Source organism: Bactrocera oleae, chromosome 2 (genome assembly GCF_042242935.1).
Source record: "Bactrocera oleae isolate idBacOlea1 chromosome 2, idBacOlea1, whole genome shotgun sequence".
In the NCBI taxonomy this organism is placed as follows: domain Eukaryota; kingdom Metazoa; phylum Arthropoda; class Insecta; order Diptera; family Tephritidae; genus Bactrocera; species Bactrocera oleae.
In genome coordinates, this window is record NC_091536.1 from 16,331,955 (window position 1) to 16,358,854 (window position 26,900).

General features: G+C 35.0%; 1 protein-coding gene across 1 annotated transcript in view; it reads right to left on the minus strand.

Moving 5' to 3' along the window:
- The window catches only part of dpr11 (defective proboscis extension response 11), a 181,910-nt gene that overhangs the window by 101,118 nt on the left and 53,892 nt on the right, over positions 1-26,900 (minus strand). The window contains exon 2 of the mRNA XM_036378037.2: positions 2,368-4,319. Within this exon, the coding sequence (XP_036233930.1) occupies positions 2,368-2,449 (82 nt within the window). The 5' untranslated portion in view covers positions 2,450-4,319. The remainder of the gene's footprint in view (positions 1-2,367; positions 4,320-26,900) is intronic.

Genomic DNA, 26,900 nt, shown 5'->3' on the forward strand with positions numbered 1-26,900 from the left:
TTTTGTGCGATCGCATAGCGGAGACAGCAATAATTTCTGCATATGATTGGGTATGTGTATGTTCATTTGTGTCTATTTGTAGGGCAAAATGTAACCGTTTTGGTGTACACGTATGTATATATTGGTGTTGGTATGCATAAATTGAAATCAATTGAAGTCTAGCCATTGTTTCCAACGCATAAACACATACATACATGCAAGTGAAGTGACGTTCGTTGGGCGGCGTCAATTATCATAAATAGACATTTGGTTGCATATTTGATATTTGTCCAATTTGTAGCTATAAATGTTCGCCTGGCTTACGCTGCCATAATTTATGCACTTTAATATGCTTTGTTGCGCTAATAAAATAAATTTTACTTCAGACATCCTTTCAGTTTCATATGCAGTAAATCAATATTTATAGCAGTTATAAATAGTCGTTTAAAGTTAATATTATGCTGTTATACAAGAGTCGGCTGAAGCTAGTGAAAATTTATTTTATTGCTACGAGAAGCTTAAATTGCCATAAAGGGTATGAAAGCTGAACTAATGTTTCTTAATAATGAAATATTTTGTAATTTTGGGTTGTGCACGCATTACAAATTCAATAATAAATTCCGTGCAAATTTTGAATTTTTTGTTTTTATGTGGCGCTATTTAAAACTTAACGAAAAATAAACATGTGAATTTAAGTAGTATACGTATTAATTTTTTAAATAAAATATAACTGTAATATAGTTATTTGAAATACAATTCGTTTATATTTAAAGTTCATTTATTGGCAGCGAAATTTTTTGATTCTGTTTTGTCAAGTTCATGAGGGGTGGTAAATGATAAATAACAATTTTAATTAATTAGACAGACGTTTAGTGTGCAACTAAAACAAATCAAATTTTTTTTTTGTTTTTCATTTTTATAGAATATACCTTTAAGAACAACATTTTTTTTTATTTTAAAACGATATCTCAAATAATTTTTAGTTACAGCCTTCTAAGGTGTAGCCGCTCAGTAAAATCAACGCCATCAGTTTGGCTTTAAAGACGTTTATCTCAAATTTGTTTGAGTGATTACTCGTTAACAAATGGCCCGATCGCTATCAAATTTGTGTGCATATTCTAAAGATACATAATCCACAGTACATTGACCTACAAATTTTTTTATCTGATTGTTCAGATCCGATTGTTATTGCATATAGCTGCTGTACAAACTGCCCGAACATCGAACTCATGTTCTTGTATGGAAAACGTTTTTTATTTGTCGCGGTGTCCTCACGAAATTTGGCATAGATTATTATCCAAGAAAACGGTATAATCTCTGCAGAAATTGCTTAGATCGAGTCACTATAACATGCGGCTACGACAGAAACTGAATGATCAAAACCAAGTTCTTGTATGAAACTTTTTTCCAATAATCGTAATTTAGGCTGTCATATAATATGACCACACATAAGCTTGAGGAGCTTGTCTGGATTTTGTGCAAAGCAGAGTAATTCAGAGCATTCGTAAATGGTTTGTAAAATTCTGTACAGGTTTTATGAGCAAACGAAAGCCTTTAAAAAATTCACCAAACGGTCTTAGATAACCGTAAAATGTGTTTGATAGATATGGCTGATATTTTAAGCGCATCAAAGAAACATGAGAGATATATATATCGTTGACACATATTTGTGACTGCTAAAGCTCTTCGCAAAGTAAATTAATGACTCCGAAAACTGTTCATCGATATGTGCCTATCGATGAAATGTCATCATTGCACAGCGGTATACAATCGATAGTCCTCTAAGGAACTGCATGCGTCGAACTGCGCTATGGGTCTCACCGTCAGTAGTAAAACTAGTTTTTTGTTCCTTTAAAAAAAAATATACATTTCTCAATTATTTTCAAGAAGCTTACACATATTTGAGTTGAAAATTTTGATAACCACTAGCACAAAAACCTTTTATGAAAAGGTATACGATTTCTGTTGCAGTCACAATTTAATTAATTCTCCAGCAAATGACAAGCTTAACGCATACTATAATAATGAAGAGATAGCGAGAGCTTGCAGCAACACAAAGAGAAGTTGTCTAAAAAATCAGGTGCGCTGCAAACTAGCAAAACTGACAGCTTCATTGCGCGCACATAAATAAGCATGAACGCTTCAGATACATGCGCTAATTTATGGATTTCTTTTTTCACTTCAACCACTGAAGACAAATAGCTTCGTCGTCATTACAGCAACAACAGTGGCTATTAGCCACACTTGTGCGTATGTGTGTGTGAGAGTTGCAGGCTGCAAGCAATTTAAATGTCATTCAAGTTACTGGCGCTAAAAGTTTATTTCATTCCGCCTTAGTTTCGCAAATTATGTATTTATTAATGTATTCAACATGCACTTTTCACTTACCTATGCTAAGCAGCGAGAAAATGACAGCTGGTAGCAGCTGTTGCCACATTGGCGCGCGCACGTCTGGCTGGCGCGAATGCATGCTGTCTACCGCTGCACTGCCGCTCTGCCGGTGTTTGTGTGTGTGTGTGTTAGTTAATGCAACGGTTACTGCTGCTACTACTACTGACGCTGCTGTGGCGCCTTGGTATTCACAATTTCACAAAATTTCTTTTATAACGGACGCTGGCGCGCAGCTAACGCTCTGCCTTACTGTTGCTTGGCACTTTCGATATATATATATATATATATATTTGTATGTGTTTTTTCAGGCTTACTTTGTCCTTCTACTTTACGCCACTGTTGCACTCACTCAGTTGTGTTTGTGTAATGGACATAGTTGTCGTTGTTGTTATTGGCGTTGGGACTGGGAAATAGTTGTATTCGCATTGCGGATTTCTGCACTAAATTCTTCTCTATTCACACGGAAATAACGTCAACTCCCCGCACCTCAGTTCATTGCACTGCGCTGCCGCTGAATATGCCGCATGCTCACGCTATGTGCCACCAACTGACAGTCTAGGCTGTTGTTGCAACAATAGCTGTCACAATCTGCAAACGCTGACGCTAGTGGGGTTAACAATGATTTGTTGTTGTTATTCTTATTACTATTACTAGTATTGTTGTTATTCTTATTGTTTTTGTTATTATTGTTATTAATGTTGCTTTTGTTGAGGGTGCGAAAGTAATTATTATGATGACTGTCAGCCTTACTTATCACTATCATGCTGCCACTGTCAGTTTGAATATTTTTCACGTCAGCATAATGCCGTTTTGTTATAGTATTTTATTTATTACTGTATGTGTATGTGTGTGTGTGCGCGCATTTATTTTAGTTCATTTTATTGCTGCACAGTCTATTTGTGCCACTTCCTTTTCGAAAAAGCTGAATCTACAGCCCATAAATAATGTGTCATAAAAATTGAAACAATAACAAAATATTTGTATAAAATTATATTGCACAATTTTATTGACCCAGTGAATGGGCTGTAAGACCTGTGCGCCGCTTCGCGCTCTAGCAGCGTTGTAGACGGCCTGCTTTACGATTGTTTTATGTTTTACGAATTTTCAGTGGCACTTCAGTGCGCTTGGCTCACTTGTTTTTTTTTTGCAACAAATCTTTCTGTGTGTGCGTGTATGACAGTTGGCAAGCGTCACTTTAGGCTTCTACACGCACACCCCCTCGTCGTTGTAGATTGCGTCGATAGTCGCACAAATAAACTGACTTCAAGTTTTATTGCGCGCTGCTCATAGTTTGACTGCCACTTTGCCACTTCGCCACTTTTATGGCTTTCGTGTTCGTTGGTGCGCTCAAGTGTTGTTGCTGTGTTTTTAAACTTTGTTATTTGGCGCTTGCTGTATTTGCACCGCTTTTGTTCGAAAAGCTCTTTTTATTGGTGTTTTAGTTGTTAGCTTAGTTTTTGTTGTTTTTGTAGTTGTTTCTTATTGTTTTTCGCTATTTGCTTTGCACACTTTGGCCTTTTCAGTTCATTTACGTAGCTAATGTAGATATCCTTGCTACGATTATCGATAAGTTTTTCTTGGTCCTGCCGGATTAGCCTGTCGCTGCATGCATACACATTTATATATATTTCTACATATATTTTCGTACATATGGTATGTTTGTAAGTACACTCACTCCACTATTTATTTATATTTGTACACTTCACTCGGCCGCACCACTTTTTTACTTTTGAATTGTTCGGTCATTCAACATTGCTTGCGCCTTTTTTGCCGCTTGGCTGCGTTGTCGTTATGTTTGCGCCTCTTATTTATATTTGCTCCAGTTTCACCATTCGCTTTTGCACAACACAACAATGGCACTATGCTGCCATTCTATCGTTTTAGCATTCTCTCAAAGGACTTGCGATTTATTGTTATGGTTCATTTGCTTATTTGCTCTCCGAATTTATCTACAAAGAAAGCGTGAGAGTGAAGAAAAGAAAAACAAGAAATGTTAGCTTCATTTTAGCGGAAAGGTAAGAATAAACAATAAGTGTTTGTTTAATAATAAATGGTTGTGCTTTTGTTGAGCTAAGCAAACAGGAATTTAGTGCCTATTTACTCGGCAGTCCTTATGGATTGCCATGATTGATTAAGCCCTGCCTTTGCCTATCTATGTAAATCATAAATATTGTTTTTTTTATGAGATTTATTGTTAAACCTATTCAGGTGGTAAGTATCTGGTTTATATTAAGCATATAAAATGCAGCTGGTTAAGAGTTTTTTAAGTGTATGCATATTTGTCCTATTGGGAATTATTTAAAATATTAAAGTACATGGCAATAAATCTGCATGAATTATTTACTCTTCGCATTCACTCGCTAAGGGTATCATTAAAATGTCACATGATTTCTTAAAATGTATTCTTATTTATATAATTTTGTGAAATACAGACTCTTTTAGCATTAAACTAAAGGAGCTGCAAGCTTTGGATTATATTGAAAAGCCGCCTGCTGATAGCATTGAATATTTTCTCTATACCCGTTTAGTTTTAGAGCTTAACGATTGCTGAATTCGCTGGCCTTTTATGGTTCGACGACTGTTGGCCAGCTACGCTGAGGGAATATTTTAGCTTGGATATTTAGGTATAACGAGAAGTCAAAAGTAGCCGTAGTTTTTGGTTTTTTCTTTGGCAAGCACCACTTTTGCGAGCTCTAATCGATATATGTTACTCATACGCACTGTCCAATCTTTTTGGTGAAATTAATAGTTTTTATTATTGTTGGAATCAGAAGTTAAATTAATTTTTCATTTAAATATTATTGATATCAATATGCAAAGCCTGAAATTTAATTGATATATTAACGAGCAACAAAAATATTGCTTTCTTTCCAAGCTTAGTTAAAGGCATAGTATTTAGTTTTTAAAATATAAAAAAGGAAAAAAAATTATAAAACCTGTAATTATGAATTTAAAACAAAAACACAAGCAAAAATTTTAACTTAGAGTTGAAATACTTTTTGGAAATAAATAAGTTTCCATGCAAGAGTTGGATTTTGACGGTTCAATTTGTATGGCAGCTATGTGATATAGCGGTTCGATTTGGAAATTTGTTTCAGAAATTTTAGCGCTACATCGGACAACAATCCTTGCTGAGTTTCCTTACGATATCTCGTCAAAAGAAGTAGAAAAGTTTTTCATACAAGCACTTGATTCCGATCGCTCAGTTTGTATGGCAATTATATGCTAAAGTGGTCCGATATCGGCGGTTCCGACACATGAGCCGCTACTTGGAGAGATAGGAACTTGTAGAAAATTTCATATGGATATATACAGATACTTTATGCTGCTTTCACTCTTCATACATCTTGTCCTTATCACTGACCACAGGACACACCTACACATTTAAACCAAATTTGCATACATTTGCATATGGTTGGTTGGTTGAAAAGGTTGGTGCATGAGCGCCAGACCGCAGCAGCATCTACCTAGTTAAAAAAACGAATATACATGTTCCACCGAAAAAAACCAAAAAAAAAAAAACGAAATGTTGCACAAACAGCAATCACAAAAACAAATATGAACTAAATAATAACAATTTGCTTTACTTTGTACTAAAACAAATTTTCGCAACTGGAGGCCAAGTTGCCGACAGACGTTGCACGGCGCACACAAGCCAACCAACTGAGTATATACAGAAATGTCAGCAGGAAATTGCGTTTATTCATACGGACAAGTAATATGTTGTGTAATGTCTTTAGTTGTGTCAACTTTCGTTTAAGTAAAGACGAAATAATTCTACAAGTGAAAGTTTTGAAATAACATTAAGATAAATTTCCCCGGGGAAGCAGAGAAACAAGGCAAGGCTGCGGTGTAGGCGACTAAGTCTGCACACTAACACAAACACTTATATGTACATATGTGCATATATAGCTCTGGGGAAAAAGTGCGTTTTCGAAAGCATTCGTCTCTAATTCTATAGGCTCAAGCGTGTATATTTACTGAGCGTAGACAACAATAGCAGCAGCGAAAGACGACAAGAGGATGTCAACACTTTAAGCTGTGGGAGTGCGCAGCAATGTGCCGCTGGCGGTTATCAGGGGACGTGTGTGTACGTAAGTAACACTCAGACCTAAAGCAAGTGATAATCGAAAACAAGCACAGGCAATTTTATCACTTTTAAGCGTACGCACACACACGCTTAGCATAAACATATTTATCTTTCGCATGTAATAAAGTGTGTAGTAAAATGAAAGTTTAGCCGCATGTATGTGTGTGTGTGTTTGTCTGTAGGTTGCGGCAGTTCATATTTAGCATTGTTGTGCGCATACTTTGCCAAAACTCACGCCTAATCGTCTACACACTGTGGATTTCACTTCAATTTATGTGTGTTTTCAAATATTTTAATTAAATAACTGTAAAAAATTATGGAACTTGGAAGCGCGACACGAGCGTTTAAAGAAACTTGTACAGTAAAATTTCGGAAAGCTGATTTTCAAGCGTATTTTTGTAGTCAATAAGTAATTTTATGTGTACCCAATGAGCAACTAACTCCGTTAATAATAATAGTAATAATCCAACGATTACCCGCCTCCCGCCCAACCGACGCGAGGTACGCAATCCGTATACGTGCGGAATTAGCCGAGTCAGAAAAGGCAAGCGAGTTTTTTAAGTGTTGATCTAAAATTGCTCAGCTACAGAAGCAAAAATTTTCAACAGCTAAGACTTATAGTTGCGATACAATAACAATGTTTACATTCTCATTTATTAAGAGAAAACAATAAAGTCTTTTCAATTTTGGGCAGCGAGTCAAGTAAGTCAAATGTGCTGGAGTGAGAATTAAAATCATGACATGGTTCGTTCAGTTCGAAATTTGATCTACCGCTTCGAAAAGCGAACCGGGATATAAAATTTAATTTCAGACAGGTGAAAAGAACTGCAAACTGTTCCATTCAAGATTTTCACTAAGAATACTATGCCAAGCATTTACCTACGACTAGAAAGTGTAGGTAGATTTATAAGTTTTAAGCGACTAGTGTATGGAGGTAGACTTACCCTAGAATCCCATCGGAAAAGCCCTCAGGGTGAAAAGTGAAAATTATTTTTGAACAGAATTTAACTTGTCAGAATGGATTTGGTAGCTAGGGTTCCATACAACAGAGCCGTATTCCAATATAGGTCTAACCAAAGTTGTATAAAGTGTTTTAGTAATATACGGATCTCTAAATTCTTTAGACCAACGTTTAATAAAACTGAGGACAGCTTTTGCTTTTAAGACCATGGTGTCAATATGAAGACAAAAATTAAGCCTAGAGTCCATATTGACTCCCAAATCAACATAGTTAAAAACGTGCTGTAGGCTATGGTGCTGTATTACATAAGGAGAGGGCTGCATTTATTGATATTAAATGGCAAATTATTTCTATCACACCATGCAACCAAATTGTTTACATCTGCTTGCAACAGACACCTTTTCTCAGTTGAAGTGTACGGTTAAAAAAGCTTTACGTCACCGTATAATAAAAGATATGCCAAATCTATTAAGTAAGATATATATTTATGAAAAATATAATACGTAAAAAACTTGTACAAAATGAAAAAGTAATATCAAAAACCACAGCAAACTGCGCGTTATCATTTGTATAATTTTTTTTTTCGAACTAAGCAAATTGCCTCAAGATTGTATTTAGCAACATTTTTGGCTCATGTGACATCGCAAATATTTGCTTACTAAGTTCTGTTGCTGTGTGTGTATGTATGCGGAAGTGTCAAAGAGTCAAAACGCAAATAGCTGTGTTAGAATTGTTTACAACAATACACAACCGAGAAAGGCAGCAGCAGTGTTAGCGGAAGTTTGGCAGGTTGGCAACATTTTCATTGTATAATTTTTAATGGTCTGCCATTGTGGTTTCTTAACGCGTTTTTATGTGCTATTCTACTTTTGTGTAAATATTTTAAATGCGCATTAGTTTATGAACAGCGTGGCAAAATGCTTTGTTTACATATGCTCATCTAAGTTCAAGACTTCTTTGTAAAAAAGAATGAAACTAAAAAATAAAATTTCATTGATATCACGTCTAAAACGTGAATCTTAACTTTAAGCTTAAATTTAAGTTTATATAAAATTATTTTAATTGATGGCAGTCACTTATAGTAAGCGCTTCATGCTTGCCTTTCTTATATATTTTATGCTTTATGACATTTTTGTTTTCATAGGTTTCATCGGAAATAATTTTTGAAAATATATTTATATACTACCGAAATATTAACCACATTTGTTGTAAATTTTAAATACTTTTTTGGCGTAAGCATTGGTAGCTCATCTTTGAGGTATTGTTATTTTAATAGTAAACTCATTTCTACCTGCATTTTTACTCTTAAATATTAAAATATTTTCATTCTACATTATACATCTAGGGTGACGGTGCGTATGAGTAACATTTGCGTGAAATATATTATGCATGCAAAAAGAAGGGAAAATATAAACCTAAAAAGCCTAAAAGCGATTATAAAATATTTCAAAATATATATTCAGTATTTAGAGTATACTCATGTACGCGTATGTGACTAAATAAAGAAAAATTAATTTAAATTTTTGTTAAAACTTAGGAATAAAACTGAGCAGAATGATAACTAAAATAATATATAAATTTTTAAAATATCGCTATCGTTCTTAAATTAATAAAAAAACGTATGCAGACAAGCGCTGAAATGTCCAACGAATTAAATTGTATTTAAATATGCACGAACACTTTCAACAGTTAATATTACTGCGCCTTTTAGTTTACTCTAACTTATATAAGCTTAATTTTAAGCATCTATATATACCCACATTTAAAAAGATTTCCAAACGCCTGCGCTTTGTCTCACTACAAACGTGCATATCACATATATACCTATGTGTATGTATACATACTTGCTTATGCATATAGAATCACACACAATGAATTTATTATATATTCAGCAGAGAATTCAAAATTTGTGGGTCAGAATAACAATATACGCTTGATTACATTCGAGCAGAGGCGAAGCGCCAATTTAAAGCTCCACCTTATGCGTCATGTGCTGATGGTGCCATCTCCGTCATAACAAGCATGATAATAATGATAACAACAGCAACAAAGGTGCTTTATTCCTTTATATCTGGGCAGCAGCAGCTTCGTTGCTGCAACAGTCACAGCAGTGTGTCGACATCCGGCGCCAAGAAGCAACCAGACAGACAGACAGACAGTTAGTTAGTTAAACTGTGATTGAGCGAACGAATGAAAAAGTGAAACGCCAACAATGCAATTTGCTGCATGCCACATCACCAATGTAGCAGTCTCATACCAGCAGCTCTACGATCGTATACATATTTAATGTGATTTGGACGCGCTGCTCTTCCTCTAATCGCGTACATACACATATTAAATAAGGCTGCACTGTAGTTGTATGTGTGCGCTCATATTTACGTTTGTGCTCAGCGCTGAAATCAGGGCAATGGCAGCCATATCTTCTATTCTGCACGGTGTTGTTGGCGAAATGTCACGGCACGGCAAATAGGTTACCCGAACACACACACACATATACTCATACATTTGTATTAGTATAAAAGCAAGTTCACTCACCCACACCCACATATATATATTCATGGTTGCATTATTTGGTGGCAGCATATTGATATGGCATACGGGGCATAGCGTATGCAAAGCAGTTTCCTCGCATTCACTAGCTCGCCTAAATGGCTTCTACACTCCAACATGTTGGTGGTGCGGCTAGAAACTAGGCCACTGGTTCCAGTGGCGGTGACATTAATGCGCCTGAATTTATGCAGTTGACATTCACCGCTGTCAAGATAATGCAAGCATATGCAAAATTTATGAAATGCGCAACAGTAGAAGTGATGACAAAGGCGACAACGCGTTACAGTAGTACGGGTAGGTTCAAGTATGTTGTAAATATTTATTTAAAACACAATTTGGAAACACTTTCGATAACTATTTGGAGACTTTAATATTTAGAAAGAGCCGGTGATTCGACTTGCTTGTAGAGAGTTCCTCTCAGGGAGATGCAATATGTCACTTTGCAAAACCAAACCAACTAAAACTTCATTTCAAATATGAAAAGTAGTGCCTCTTTTATACAGTAACTCAAAATACATGTTTGAATGTTGTACATATACGAGGTATGTTAAAAAAATAACGGAAATTTTTAAACTTCGAGTGCTTGTAGAGTTCAATTACAAAAAAAAAAAAAATGTATACTAATATATATGTCCCTGTAAGTTTGCTTAAATTTTCAGCTGTATTCATTGCTTACTTTGTCTGTAGCAGCCGTTAAGGTTAGACGTGTTTTTTAACGCTTGGCGATTTTTGTTTGCTAAAAGATTTGGATCCAAGAATTTGTACTATCTAGATCCCGCAAAGCTGTCAAGTACTCACAAGCAGCTCGAACCTGAGTTTAAAACAGTACAAGAAATTCCCCTTGGAACGATTTTCTATAATATACACTCTTTTGAGAATGTTTCATACAACTACAACAACAACTACTAATTTTAAAAATTTATAAGTGCGAAATAGTCGCAATTATGTTAACGGACAAAATCCCGATGAATATTCCCTTACTTATAGCAAGCACAAAAGCTGCTCTCTCAATTATTTTAACGCTATTTTATGCTCATACAAAAACAATCATTAGTCAAATGCTTTGGTTACAATAATTTAAAATTTTTTTTTATTTACTTTTGGTCGCAAAAACAAAGAGCGCATAAGTTTCTTGAGTTTCTATGAATTCTAAGTATCGAAATGGACAGCGATCGATAGCCAATTAAGCACATTAGGCACGTAGGTAACATGCTTTTGGCAACTATTTTAGAAGTGCTTCATGTTATTAAAATAACAACAAAAAAGTAAAAAATTTTATCAGTGTATGTTTTGCTAGAAAATTAGAAATTTTAAGCTTCATTTTCTTCATCATAATGATTTTACAGTTTTAAAATTATTTAAGCAATACTTTACGCAGTTTAAGCTACTGTGCATTCACCGAAGATGTGAGTGCAAAATGTGCAAAAATATGAAATGCGCGAAATGAAAAGCGTAGCAGTGGAAAATTAGAGAGGACAAAATTAAAAAAAAAAAAAAAATAGCACACACTGTACAACGTCAAAGCAAAGGCACATACACATACATAGTAAATATACTAAATATATATGTATATACAGAATACACGCTTACTTTATTTATACTACTTTATTATCTTTATACTATATTTAATGTGGGTGTATGTAAATGCCAGAGCTATGCGCAACTGAAGGTGAAAGCAAAAATGAAAATGAAGTGCGTATTTTTAAAAATGATTTGCAATAGCACTACTTGTTTGTAAATTAGTAAGAAATATTTAAATCCACTGTTAGTTAAGTTTAAGAATAAGAAGTGACAGCATTGTCTTCTAAAACCCCTCATCTTCCACTTTCACCCCTAGCTTGAGTATTTTCTAGCAACTTTATATATGCAGCTGCCGTTACGGGTATGTCATTTTGTCATTTCAATTAAGCAGCTTTTGCTTTGCTTCAGCATCGAAGCAATTTAAAGTCATACGATGCGTGAGTGTGTGAGTTAGTTAAGCTGTAGTGCTTAAAGGGGAAAGTAGAAAATAATTGGGTTACGTTGCTAATTTCTTACATGCATATGTAACTGTATTATACTTGGTGAGTGTGTGTATGCCAACTTGTGCTTTTATTGTCTTTTATTTTGTTCTCCTCTTTTCTTTCTATAATAATTGTGAATTTTTTCTTCCTTTTTGCTTTCACTTTGTGCTACTCAAATCCAATTACTCTTTCTATTTAGGCATGAAGGAATGAATTTATTATCTTCTACGAGAAATTGGGGTGGTTAATTGTGGGGCTATTAAAGGCATATTTACTTGAGTAAAATTGCACAGACACTCGATAGCTTTAGATTAAAGTTTTTAGATTAAAGTTTTTGTTTCGATAGCCTAAAGCTCTTTTTCATTCCTTGTGGTAAATTTAAGAGTTCAGCAAAAGCTTGTGAGTCTTCTTGACCGACAAACTCAGTTAACTTGACTGTGTTCTATCTAAAACGATATGAAAACCATCAATGAAGTCAATTATCGAACACCATTAGTGAACATAAAAAAACATAAAAATTTGTACCAGGCAATAGTGTCGATTTCAACAAAATCACATTTTTTAAAATTTTCAATATTATTATTCAACACAGTTCACACACCATCGTAAAGAAGTTGTGATTTTTATACTCTCGCAACCTGTTGCTACAGAGTATAATAGTTTTGTTCACCTAACGGTTGTTTGTATCACCTAAAACTAATCGAGTTAGATATAGGGTTATATATATATAAATGATCAGGATGAAGAGACGAGTTGAAATCCGGGTGACTGTCTGTCCGTCCGTCCGTCTGTCCGTCCGTCTGTCCGTCTGTCCGTCCGTCCGTGCAAGCTCTAACTTGAGTAAAAATTGAGATATCTTTATGAAACTTGGTAGACATGTTTCATGGTACCGTGAGACGGTTGGTATAGCAGATGGGCGTAATCGGACCACTGCCACGCCCACAAAACGCCATTAATCAAAAACAAATAACTTGCCATAACTAAGCTCCGCAATAAGATACAAGACTGTTATTTGGTACACAGGATCACATTAGGGAGGGGCATCTGCAGTTAAAATTTTTTTTTTAAAAGTGGGCGTGGTCCCGCCTCTAATAGGTTTAATGTGCATATCTCCTAAACCGCTAATGCTATAATAACAAAACTCACTGGAAGCAAATGTTTTTAGCACTTCTATTGACGGTGTGAAAATAGTTGAAATCGGGTGGCAACTCCGCCCACTCCCTATATAACGGTACTGTTAAGAACTACTAAAAGCGCGATAAATCAAGCACTAAACACGCCAGAGACATTAAATTTAAAAAAAAATAAAATAAATAGGAACCGCGTTCAAAATTAGACAGTGGGCGTGGCACAGCCCACTTTTAGGTGAAAACCCATATCTTGAGATTTGCTTAACCGATTTCAACCAAATTCGGTGCATAACGTTCTTTTCATGTTTCTATGTCATAGTGCGAAAATGGGCGAAATCGGATTACAACCACGCCTATTTTCCATATGACACCATTTTAAATACCACTTGATTCTTTCACTTTCCACTATGCAAATCAAGCAACAATGATTATATCGGCGTAAAACTTTGCGTGAATAATACGTTTAAGGTATGCCACCTTGTGACCAAAAATTTTCTAAATCGAACCAAAACTGTTCAAGCCCCTAAGTACTAAATATGTGGACCCCAGTGCCTATAGTTGACCTTCTACCGAAAATATCAGTCAATCCACAAAGAAATCTCAAACGAGTATACCATTTGACTTTGCGAGAGTATAAAATGTTCGGTTACATCCGAACTTAGCCCTTCCTTACTTGTTTAGAAACAGTTTGATTATTTTTTCTTTCCGTTTTTTGACACAAATTTTTAGATATATTTATGTTAAATTTAAACAGCATATATGAATATTCGTTACATATGAGAGATTAATGTAGTGGTATAAAACTATTGTATACATTTGGGCGCCCAAATGAAAAGGCCGTCTTATATTTTAGCAACGTTTTGAAAAGTTAACCAATTCAGCGGATGACGATATGTTCGTGAACTGAGGGTGAACGAGTATATAAATGTGAAGCGATGTCACCATTTTTATTATATAACATTAGCAAAACAGAGTAACCAAAATTTTATTACACTTCCTAATGCTTGACATATTCCCTGTAAACTAAAGCCAGCTTCTGGAATTCAAACGATTGCTACTTTCGCTCTCTAATTACAAAAAACATCATACGCACGTTGCACATTTTATTCAAGTCGATCTTTGAGTTATGAGTATTTACGAAAAATGACCGTGCCACTTTACGACTTTATCCCGCAGAAATTTGAAAATTCCCATGTTGTTTTCCTTTGTAATGGGTGCACCACTGTGAGTGTTCATTTCTTTTTATCCTAATTCCGAAATAAATGCAAATCTCTCTGAACACCCAGCACTCGATTCTAATCACCTAGAGCGTCGATAAGAGGAAAAGATAAAGCAGTAAAGTGGAGTAGTAGTAAAGTACTCATAAATTGAAATAGCACAATGAAATTCCTTGAAGCAATTAAACGCATAAGCAGCATTAATGGCCTCACAACGAGCAGCAGTGCTGAAGAGGTATAGGATAATTCAAAAACCTACCTAAACCCCTACAGTGTGTTATCCAAAAGCCAATAAGTAAAAGCAAAGACCGGTGCAAGTTTTACATTTCCGCATAGATTATTGCCTGAGTGCGGAAGAGAGTTTCGAAAAGAGCATCCAATTAGCTTCCTCATACATGCCAACTGCAAGAACGCTTGCATACTTCACAACAGACACGCACTCACAACGCCAAGCTCATTTCAAGTGCAAATGTATATATACATATATATATATATGTATGTTCGTATGTATGTGTGTGTGTGTGTTTGTCCAAAACAGATATGCAGGAATGCAGGAGGCAACAGCAAATTTCTCGGACAGTTTCAGGCGTGCCAGTCATTGTTCTTTTCCAGCAACACACACACTTGCTAAAGTAAAATGAGTATCCAATAGCAATTATCACTACAATGCTGAAATGCACTATGGCCAAAATGCAAAGCACACACACGAACGAACAAAAAAAGCACAAAAACAACATCGACACGCGCATACACGAAACAACAAGTTGTATTACAAGCACTAGCGGCACTGTCATCATCAAGCTGCGTTAGCGCTGTTGTTGCTGTAATTGGATTTCTCTTCCTTGAAGTGTGTTAAATTTCTATTGTGCATACAAGCACATAGCACGAGCAGCATAATACGAGAACCAGCACGGTACAATCTAGCACACAACCGCACATACTAGTACAGTAGCGGTCGCTTTGTCCCTTGCCGCATTCTGTACTTTAATGCTGTGTAATTGGCTAGCATACTTTAAGAGTCCTTCCCATGCTTCTTTGCCTCTTACTGCGCTCTTGTGCCAGTTACCGTAAGTCGTTCGGGTAAACCTTGAGCATCTGCAAGTGTCTCTTTGGTTGCCGACTTTATATACATTATAAATGAATGTTAGCCCGTTGGTGTTATACATAAACAAAAAATGTACATATTGCAAATATATTGTACATATATAATATGAATATATAAAAAAAAATATATATATATATACATTTTTGCTTGCTGGCTACATTCACAATCCAAGATGTGTTTATAAAAAAAAAAAATTGCAATGTTTTCTGTGGGTGCAAGAATAAATATTAAAACATATAGCAAACAGTTGTACAAGCTCATGTTTATGCACAAGTAAGCAAGTAAGTAAATAATATTGAACGCTAGATTTTCCGTACCAAACAATCATCGATGAACAACAGCGCAGTAACACATTTTGAGTCCCCAAATTCAAACAAGCTAAGTTCGATTTATGAAAATCAGATTTTATTAGTATCTGAATAACAAAGTTAACTTTCTTGTCTGCGACATAAAATACATATCTTGTGACCAGAAATTTTTCGGAAATTGACAATAAAACGAAAAACTTTTAATTGTTATCAATTTTTTTTTGTCGCCTTCAAAATATGCTCCTTCTGAAGCGATACACATACAAGTATGCCACCTCTTTTTCCAATCATGGAAACATGCTTTGTAGGCATGTTTACGGCCTCAATCGAGTCGAAACGGGTTCCACGGAGTGTTAAGTTTTGACAACAAAATCGTTCACAACTGTAGTCTTTTTGCAAAAAATTCAGCTCTTTTGCAACAAGCCGAGCATTGACGCGTCTCATGCCCAAATTATCGGTAAAAATCAAACGAGCTGCTTCACGACCAATGTTTAGCTTACGTGCTATCTCTCTAATACTCGCATGACGATTTTCAAGCACAATTTCCTTTACATTTTTGATATTATCGTCAGTGGTAAACATCGAAGGATGACCGGAACGAGGCATGTCACGCACGGTTTCTCGATCAGCCTTAAATACTTTTTACCAGTCGTAAACTTGTGTTTTCGATATAATAGATTAACCATAAGCTTTTTCTACACGAAATTTGGTTCGAAATACAAAATGTTATAATGTTATACAAATTCTTTGTTTAGTATTTTTTTCCAAATCGCAAAAGACCATTGAGAACTGGTTAACAGATCGCGCACATTTATGGCATAGTAAGTAAGTATAGTGCTACCAACTTAACAAAAAAAGTGCTGGCAAATATTCAGTGCGGGCAGTTTAAATGACAATTTCCGGAAAATTTCTGGTCACAAAGTATACAGCGTGCGCCTCTTATCGGTTTATGTACTATGATAAATTTCTGGAAAAATTCCAAACCATTCGTAGTCAATTGCCTGAAAAATGGCAAGAAAGCTTACGATCGTTTGCTTTATAACCTCTGGGATTATACTTGATGTCTTACAGTACAAATTTTCAACGCAACCATCTTTCAGATAGAGTTCCACATTTCTGTTATCTGAAACTTGTTAGACAAAAAATGGTAAATTCAGAAATAGAGTGATCAATTCTATCGAGGTGAAATCGTAGTCATTAAAAATCACTCCTAATTAATTGCTCATAGTTTTTAGTGGCCACCTAGTAGTTTCTGATCTTATATACTATATATTATATGGTATATATTTTATAATATATATGGCTCTCGGTTTACGTCAAGAATTCTTTTTTTATCAAAAAATTAGCTTATAATAATTTTTGGCACCCCAAGAATTCACTTATTGTTCATGCAATGTCGTTTAATTTTTTTCAAGCACGTTTTTCCATACACGAAAAATTTGTTTATTAACGTCGCTAGAGGGGAATGTGAAACTATAAAATCTAGTAAGTGACTATCGATGTATGTATGTAGTCGTACGTTATCAAGATGGTATACAATTGCTCTCCTTTGCCCAAGGCTGGCTGCTTCTTGGCGATTGCTTTCTTCAGGCAACCCAATTGTTGACAGTACATATACGAATTAAGTGTTAGGCTCACCAAACACATAGCAGAAATGCCCATCAAACCTGAAAGAACAATTTTTACTAGACTATGTACGCGTACATACTATGAGTATAACCAACCGCCTTTTATATTCTTCGAATTTTGTTAGAGGAACGCAGCTATTATTTTTCAAGGCGCTTGAGTTCTCCTCATACTTAACTGTTGTTTATTTGCAATAGTTCGAAAAACTTGAGACCTCCCTAATATTTAAATAATATAATAATAATCTCAACAGATATCGTATCTAAATAAGTCAGTTGTTGCCTTCGTTACATTTATTCAGCGGCAATGCAGACGAGCTACCTTAGCCAAGTTTAAACTCACCTTTGTGCTGACAATGAAAACTTAAATTATTTCATTTACATTGCACACTCTTTTAGCACAGTTAGTACAGCATTTTAGATTCGAAAAGTTTCACTTAACGCCGAGCAGCTCAATTGCTCACGCGCTTATACCAGAAATTCGCACCTTTTCCATTTAACGTCTTCGTTAGTGGGCTCGAGCATGCCTAATTGTGTTTTCACTTTTTCAAGCAACACTGCGCATTGTTTTGAATACTACAAAAACAAAAACTAAATTACCAGCATGAAAATAAAATGCTGCTGAAATGGCAAGTCGCAAAAATAAATACAACATTCGAGCGAAGATTAGCTTTGCTCTTGGCAATTGCGATTTTGCGCGAGAATGCTGGAAATTGCACAACTTTTGTGCTTTGAGCGCACGAAAACATAAACAACGAAGTGGAAACTTTGAAATAACCCGCCGCTGAAGTGAGCATTTTCGAATTCATTTCGAGAGCACATTTAGCCAACAACTGCTTGTCAAAGTACAACTTTTTGGTGCTGTATCCTTCCGGCTTCGGTGCTGACAAAGTGCACACAAATACTCGAATTGCCTATTTCAGCTGATGGCGACGACGACGACGACGATGACAAAAGTTTCACGGCATTTCACTTCAGAATTTTCCTTTCCCACATGTGCTTTCGCTTTACTTTCCATAGCACACATTTACATACGCTACCGAGTGATACAAACACACACAGACACATACATACATATATGTTGGCACTCTCAAACACGCATAACGCCTACAAACATATGCATACAGAATGAGTGATATGTGATTCGGTTTTTTTTTCATGTCAAAATGTTTCCGTGCGCGTTGCGACCGAAAGCGAAAAGTTTTCAACACTTTGCATGAGTTAAAAAATAAATATGTACTCAGCAACATACAAAAACACACACCAGCGCAATTGAATGTTTTTGCGCGTTTGTCGTCACGCGGGACGGAAGCAAAGTTCAGAATGGTAACATGGTTCTCTATAAGCCAATCGGTCATACACTTAAGCGTGCAGACGCACACACAACACCCTTTAACATACAGGTTGGCTGAACAGTACTCACCAATAGCTCCAAATCTTTTTTCTCAAGTTGGTATATTTGTCTTGAGAACACATGCAAGGTTAAAACTCATTTTGTCAATTAAATCTTTGCTACAAGCCAGTTGAAATCGGCGTGTCAGAGTATTTTTTAAAATAGAAAAAATTTAATATCGCGCAGTATTTAGATTCGTTGTTTTGAAAGGTTTAAAATCAAAGGAAATTTATGAAGAATTATTAGAAGCGTATAAGAAGGCCTCATCTTCAAAACACACCTTTGAATTTTGGGCTGGTGAATTGAAACGTGGTCGTACCAGGCTTGAAGACGAAGAGACGAAGAGAAACCGCAAACGCACCAGAAATCATCGAGCAAGCTCATAATATTGTTAGTGAAGATCCAAGTTTGACTAAGTGTGAAATTGTTACTGCCATAGGTATCTTAAACGAATAAGTACTTCATATTTTACATGGCTAATTAATGTGTTTTAAAAATGAAAAAAATCAACGAATTTTTTTTTAATTTTTGTTTTTTTTTTATTTAGTTTTACAATGGTACCTAGTATATAAAAAAAAAATACTAATTCAACGAAAAATCAGAGCTTCCGTAAAGTCATTATAAAGATGACAAAAAATTATTAAAGAATCATTGGAATAAGTGTATAGAAGTTAAAGGAAATTATATTGAATACAAAAATATATTGCGTACCAAAAACAGTATTTTTCATTTCGAGCGCCGAAACTTTTCAACCAACCTGTATATACTTCAAACGTTCGAAAGTGTGCAAATGAATAATCCATGCGAGAAATCAAGCTGGTGGTGCGGGACATTTATTCGTACTTGAACATTATTGCACACATATTTTTTTGTTTTCAAAATAATTTTGCTTCTCCTTATAAATTGCATTTTATCATTTAAAAACCACAAAGCATCTTGATGTTTTCCTTAAAAATCATACATCTGTTTTAGCTGGTTGCATATAGCATTGCTTTTTCAGTTTCCAAAACCTACTTTCAGTTAATATCTAAATTTTAAATTCGAACTTGGAAAAAGTTTTAGTTAAAGGAAAATTAAAAGTAGTATTAATCCGCTATTTGCATAACAGCTATATATTACAGCTGTCCGATCGAAAACGCTGATCATTTATATATATAACATACATATATAGTTGATTTTTTACCGACGCTTACTGCTGGGTGTTACAAACTTCGTGGCATACTTAATATATCTTGTTCAGGACACAAAAAATGTGTTACTGTGTATTGTCAAACAGTGGTAGGGCAAAGTAAAAACTATTCTTGACCTTTGACAAAATGTTGCATACTTCTCTCTCCCTGGTTGTGCGAAACATTTGAATAACTTTCAGTTATATACCCTATTGCATATTACATTTATACGATAGCTTTATTAGAACCTAGATCAGATGATAAAAATTTCAACAGATAAAAAATGAGTTGCAAGGACCAGCATCATAAAGCTTAAGTGCAATAAAATTTGACTTAATTTAAGAAAGGAGAAGAATAACTCAGATATCACATATTACCTGAAATAATATTGAATCAAAGGGTAAGTGACTCAAATTCCGTATTAAATAAAAACGTGTTTAAAAAAAATTGTAAAGCAATTATTAGCAAAGAATGTTTCTAACTTGATTACGTCACGCAAAATGAGCACTATTCTTTCATGCGTTCATTTTATTTCAATTTTATTTCAATTTTGAGCGAGCAAAAACTATGAAACCGAACGCTAATTAAAAAATATGTAGGAGTTTTGAAAAAGGCTTTCTAAAATTAAGCAGCAAAGCTATGTACTCAAAAGGCTCACTTTTCAAAGATAATAAATAGCTGAAATATACTATTCATGTGAAGTGAGACACTGAAAGCACTGAGCAAAAAAGCATACGTAGAATAAAAAGCAGAGTTGAAAAAAAGTTTAGTATACCCACAAACATATTTGTTTATCGCATAGATGGCCACCAAACCTAACCTATCTATATTCGCATACATCCCTCACATGTATACCATATACGAATATGTGCTCTTATGCAAGTTTGTGTGTTTCTACACATAGAATCAAGTTTTTGTTACGCATACAACGTTCTCTGCTAGGAAATTCTTCCGTAGCTTGTGCGTGAAGTTATGTGCACTTTAATTTGCTTAGTTTATGCGATGCGTGAGTATTTGCATGTGTGTATGTGTGTGTGTGGTAAACTTTTATTCACTCAAGAATGTGGCAGGTTTCTTTTTTGCCCCTTCTAGTGATTCAATTGACTGACTGGCTGACTTGGCATTTTATAAACTGAATTTTTGCTGGTGTATATCTGCTCACTATCTCTCCCTGCCGCGTTTTTTTTTTTTTTGACGTTGCCTTTCCTTGTAGTTATGCCACAGTTCATGCGTTTTTCATAGCGCTTACCGCAGCGATTATGAAACCAAATGGAAACTGGCAGATGTCGAGAAAGTGTACGAGCGCACATGTGGGATTTCAACTAGAATCTTTGGTTTATGCAAGCAAAGCTTTTGATACGGCCAATAGAGCGTTCTGAGCCCAGCGTAAAAAAAAACGGAGAGATGTAAATTTTTTATCGGCCGTAAAATTTTGCACACACCACCGCAGTGGTGGCAATGTCCAGTCGTGTAGTGTGGCTTTCAGTTTAGAGTTTTCCATACATATCTGCTTCGCTTAAATATTCGCCTACAGCAAAAAGTATGCAAGCTTGTGCGGTAACCTTGCAGATTATGCAAATTTTGTGAAGAAAGAAACGTCGAAGCGCCTATAAAATGTATATATAAATGATTAGCGTGACGAGCTCAGTCGATTTAGCCATATCCGTCTGTCTGTCCGTCCTTCTGTCTGTATATATTATACGCGAACAAGTTTCTCAGTATTTGAGCTATCGCTCTAAAATTTTGCACACATCATTTTCTTTTCAGGAATCTGCTCATTTGTCGAAACGGCCGATTATAGACCACTATAGCATATAGCTGTCATACAAACTGAACGATCGGAATCAAGTTATTGTATGGAAAACTTTTTTGTTGAGAGATACCTTATCATTTCGCATGGAAAATTACCTTAAGCACTACCACAACATCTGAGTAAATTTTTCAGATAACAACTGCACAGGTGGACTTCTAATAGCATAAATGGTTAAAAAAAAATCTTTATCTTTATTTTGATAGGCCAATTTGTGTAACAGCTATATGCTGATCCCATCATCTGAGCAATATATCTAATACAGAATATGGAAATTGTGGCGTTGACTTCAAAATTGATCTATGCCAAATTTCGTGAAGATATCTTGTTAAAAAAAGTGCTTCCATTTCATTGAAGTAGAAAGTCATTTCCTGTTTCCGATGCCACTCTACAGTAATCAATATGCGAGTATATACATTTTTAGTTAATATATTTTTAGACCATCAAGAGCGAACAAAAGCTTTTAAAATTAATGAAAATGGTTTTTGAATTCGAGCGGCACAAAAGTTTTAGCAGCTTGAGTATGGAAAACATGTTACAAAAAATACAAAATATTTAAATTACGTATGTTATCCGTTTAAGTAGTCATTATTTTAAACTCAACTTTACTATAATAGGCTTGCCGCTTAACAGTGTTTACACAATCATTACGCAATATTCAATTTCCGTCACTGAGGGATCCATGCATATGAGATACACCTAACTTAATTTTGCAGAAAATAAAAATTTGCACATTGACAGTATTTATAAAATTTACTTTACTATTGGTAAATACATGCGCTTGCATATAAAACTACATTTTGACTTTCTGCAAGTATCAGAAGCTCCAGCTTATGAAGTTAAATTTCAAGCTGGACACAAAATTTCTAACGTAGATTGAACGAATAAAAAAGCAGTTGGCAATAATATTTATAGACTTAACTGAAAGTTTCAAACTAGCATTTAAAATTCATTTACGGTTGGAAAAATGTAACAAAATCTCGCTATACTCGCACACAATATAGATATTTCACAATTTTTCGCTTCGAACACTAAAATTATGTAAAAGCAAATAACACATTTACATATTTGTGGATAAGTGAATATGAAGTAGGTTTTATAGAAATTAAACTTAATGGAAAAAGTAAAATAACTTTCTCCTTAGGTTATAGAATCATCTTAAGACAAAGCTATTTCGCAATTACTATATCAAGTTCTTCTGTTCAGAAACAAATATTTGTCAGCAACTTTTTGTATAAGAGCCGAAAGTTGTTAGCGAAATTCTTATTACAATTGTACAAAAACAAAGCTGATTTCTAATTGAAATATTGTTATCGACTTCTAACACCGAACTTATGATTTTAAACGCTGGCAAAAAATTTATTTAAAAAAAATTTTTATCTGCGTAATAGATATTGAATAGTACAAAATTATCTTTGATATATATTCAAAGAAATCACTGGTTAGTTGATTCACAAAGATGAGTTGAAATTAAGAAGAGCAGAAATATACATTGATTCTGATAGCTCACGGTTTAATAAAATATACCTAGTATTCGTATTTCGATAGCTACCTCATTAAAAGTATTCAATCATGAGATAAACTAGACATGCCTGCTGCAAGTGATGCCTTATCAACTAAAGCCACGAAAATTTAATTACTAAGAACAATTACTAGTATACGACCGCCGGTCGCTTTATGTATGACGACTTATATTGAGCAAATTTATTTTTTCAAATAAAATAAAATATTTTAGCGACTGGGATAGAAGAAAGCAATTTTAAATTTTTTACAATATACGAAAAGCTCCGACTAATTTCTAAGCTCAGATATTAAAAGCCATTTTTCACTGTATATTTTTGTTGAGAATAATGCTTGTCTCTATCAATCTGCTCACCTTATCAAATGTGCTGTTGAATTTCTTGCCGAAACGAGGTCTGTTTTGTAGTTGCGCGTCATATAACTCAATATATGTATTAAGTTTCATCAACTAGCAATCTTCAAATACTACCACAATTTGTCATAAAACATATTGGCTCATGACACTATGAAAAATAATTCCAAATAAAATTTATCAAATTATGGTACATTTTAAGTGACCTACAAAGGGCGTAGGCTTAATTCATGTATTCCATTAATTATCACCACTCCAATTAGGTGGTGCTATTTGGGCAGTTAAAGTCTCTTGTCTGCGCTTTATATACAAAGTTACAAAGTTAAGCTAATTCAATCAATTTCAATTATGTCAAATCTTATAAGTAGTTTAATTGTTAATAAATAACAAAGTTGAAAATACCGAAGAACCCAAAACTCAAACAGCAATCAGTGGAAGTATCTCTTTTCGAAACCAAAATTCAATTGACATCATTTGAAGGAAAGCCTTTAAAAGATTTGCATTCAAAAGTTTCTAATTAAATTCAATTTCATAAATTAATAGATACACTAACCCAGCAGCACATAAGTGTAGCGACCGCAAGACAACATATGTATGCACAGCATACAGATATATAATATGTACATCAACAGATGCAAGTGAAAATAAATAAATCTAGAAATAGACGTATGCTTTTAGGCGCCCAAAGTTCTCGAATCGAACTAATATATGCAAATAATTCGTTCAGGCGTCCAAATTGGCAACATACGCGCATACATTTATATATGCATATATTAATATATGCTATACAAATCTGTGTGCATATGTTTCATACGAAGATCTCTAGTGCGCCTTGCGCCGCCGCTGCCGCCTCCATCTTCAGCACGTAAACAAGGCAAACTTGTTTACCACAAATGTTATTCAATTTTCGGAAAACAAGCGAAAGTACAAGAACAACCACAGCAACAATAGCTAAGAAAATAATTACACTAACAGCAAAAGTGTTGAAAGCAAACATTTTGCCGTAAAGTAGACACACACACACACACAGTTTTACAGATAGGCGAGTGTCTGCTTTGTGGGCGTTGCAACGCAAACAGAGCATAGAACACTTTGAGCGCTTTCGAAACCATTAAACAATTCAACGAAAACTACTTAATGACAAAACCACACTGAAGCAGCCCACAAACCTTAAGCGCACACACATAAAGCACAACACATGCGGCTCTGCATGTGTGTAAGTGTTTGCACAGTCAAGCCTTCTTTGTATTTACTTGAGTGTTGGTAAGTACTATTACTTTCTATTAAACTGCTAAAATTCACACAAAAAATGTTGTTGTAAAACACTGAATGAATCACAGCTTTTGGGCAGGGATTAAATGTGTACAAACGAGAGTGGGTTCTTATATATATATGTACATAAACATATGTATATATATTTACGGCTGGATAAAATTGTGCATATTCCTGTTTTATTTACATAAAAGTATTGAAGCTGTTGCATAAAAAAGCCATTTTATTTATTTTAACTTTTGCTACGAATTATAACTACCTGGCTGAACCAAAATTGTTAGGTCTTAGCTTTCTTTGATCAAAAAGGATTTCTTTAGGTATTACATCGAATTTTATTTGTAAAATTTGAACTACAATTACTACAAAAATGTATGTACCGACCAAAAATTTAGGTGTAAAATGACATAGCTCGCCTAAAAGTATGCAGTTCAATTATGAAAGATCAACTTACTTAAAACAGCTAGAGGAAAAATTTTCTTTACTACCCCAATTATTGTTGCTGTGACGGATATAACGATTTTTTTTCTATTTAGTGTTAACTTTTTCTATTAAAAATAGCTTACCTTTTTTTGCCACAAAAATTATGGCATGTTTTTAGGATGATCTTACCCGATGCTAGTTGTCAAAGTTGTATCGAGGAGGGTGAGGTGGAAACATCCAGGCACTTTCTTCTCTACTGTCCGGCTTTTGCAAGACTCAGACTGAAACATCTCGGTAATCGTACATTCGGCGGACCAAAAGACTTAGCCGCAACAGATATTAACCGTCTTAAAAAATTTGTTATAGGTTCAAAGCGCTTCGTCGAGCTGTAAGGGTCTTTTGATGCAGTTTTATAGAAGTTTTTAGGTAGCACAACAGACCGGCGTTCTGAGCTGTCCAAGTGAGATCCTTCTTAGGATCGACCTCTCAACCTAACCTAACCTAACCTAGGATGATTGTTGTCTTATTTATTAATTTGCCGTCTTTCAATTATTTCTTATTTGCAGTTATGGACCTAAACGATATAAAATACTTTTTATTGAATAATCCGAAAAACGTACGTCCGACTGATAAGTTTTTTTTTTGGAATATCTACCGAAAAGCTAACCAGCGGTACACCTGTCGGGAGTATAAGGCCCTAAGCGGCAGTAACCTAAACCATACAGGTAGATAGATATAAATTTAGGTTTGCACCGCGACCTAAGGTCTATTGTGCCCATCCCTCCGACTCATATAGCTCCAGCACATTGAGAAATTTCAATATACTGCTTTGAGACAATGTGATCGCTATTTGCAGACATTGATCCGAGGGCCTTTATCAGTGCAGTCTATCAACAGGTGCTCGGGAGTTTTTATGCGAGTTAGCGAAAGTTTAATATAGGATAGTAAAGTCAAGCGAGATGGCTTCACCTACAGGTTGCTTATCATTCACTGACTTTAGTGAGCTTTTGAAGGTTATAGTGGTTTCTATGACCATAACTTCTTATAACAACAATAATAATAATCTGCATTTATGGTCAATGAAAGATTCCTCTGTCAAAGTTTACTTCATTCAAGGCACAATTTCGACGATCTTCCTGTCAAATCATTTCGAAAGCTGTATGCGGACGGCCCTAACGAGTGCTAATAGTGCGGTGAAAGTAATAATAGAGAAACTATCATCAAACAAAGTTGTGCGTGTGCGTTTAACGGCATATCAATCTAGAAATGAAATAAATGGACTCCCAAGCAAATCCAAGCTCAGCATATTAATAACATGGTCTCACATTATAAGCACTTTCACGACCAAAACCACACTACTCAGTTTAAAACAATAAGCTCGTTTTGTTAAATGGATTCAACGAAACCGCTAACCACAAACAGTTATTTCATAACAAACAACAACTGAAAAAGGTACGAAATACTTTATTCCTGCTTCTATATGAGTTACATTGTAACCGAAAAACTGTCTTAGCACAACAAAAATTCAACAACAATAATAATAATAATAAATGTGACCACAAAACCAATGCTTGAGGCAACTTTTCCCCCCACCGCAAAGTGGT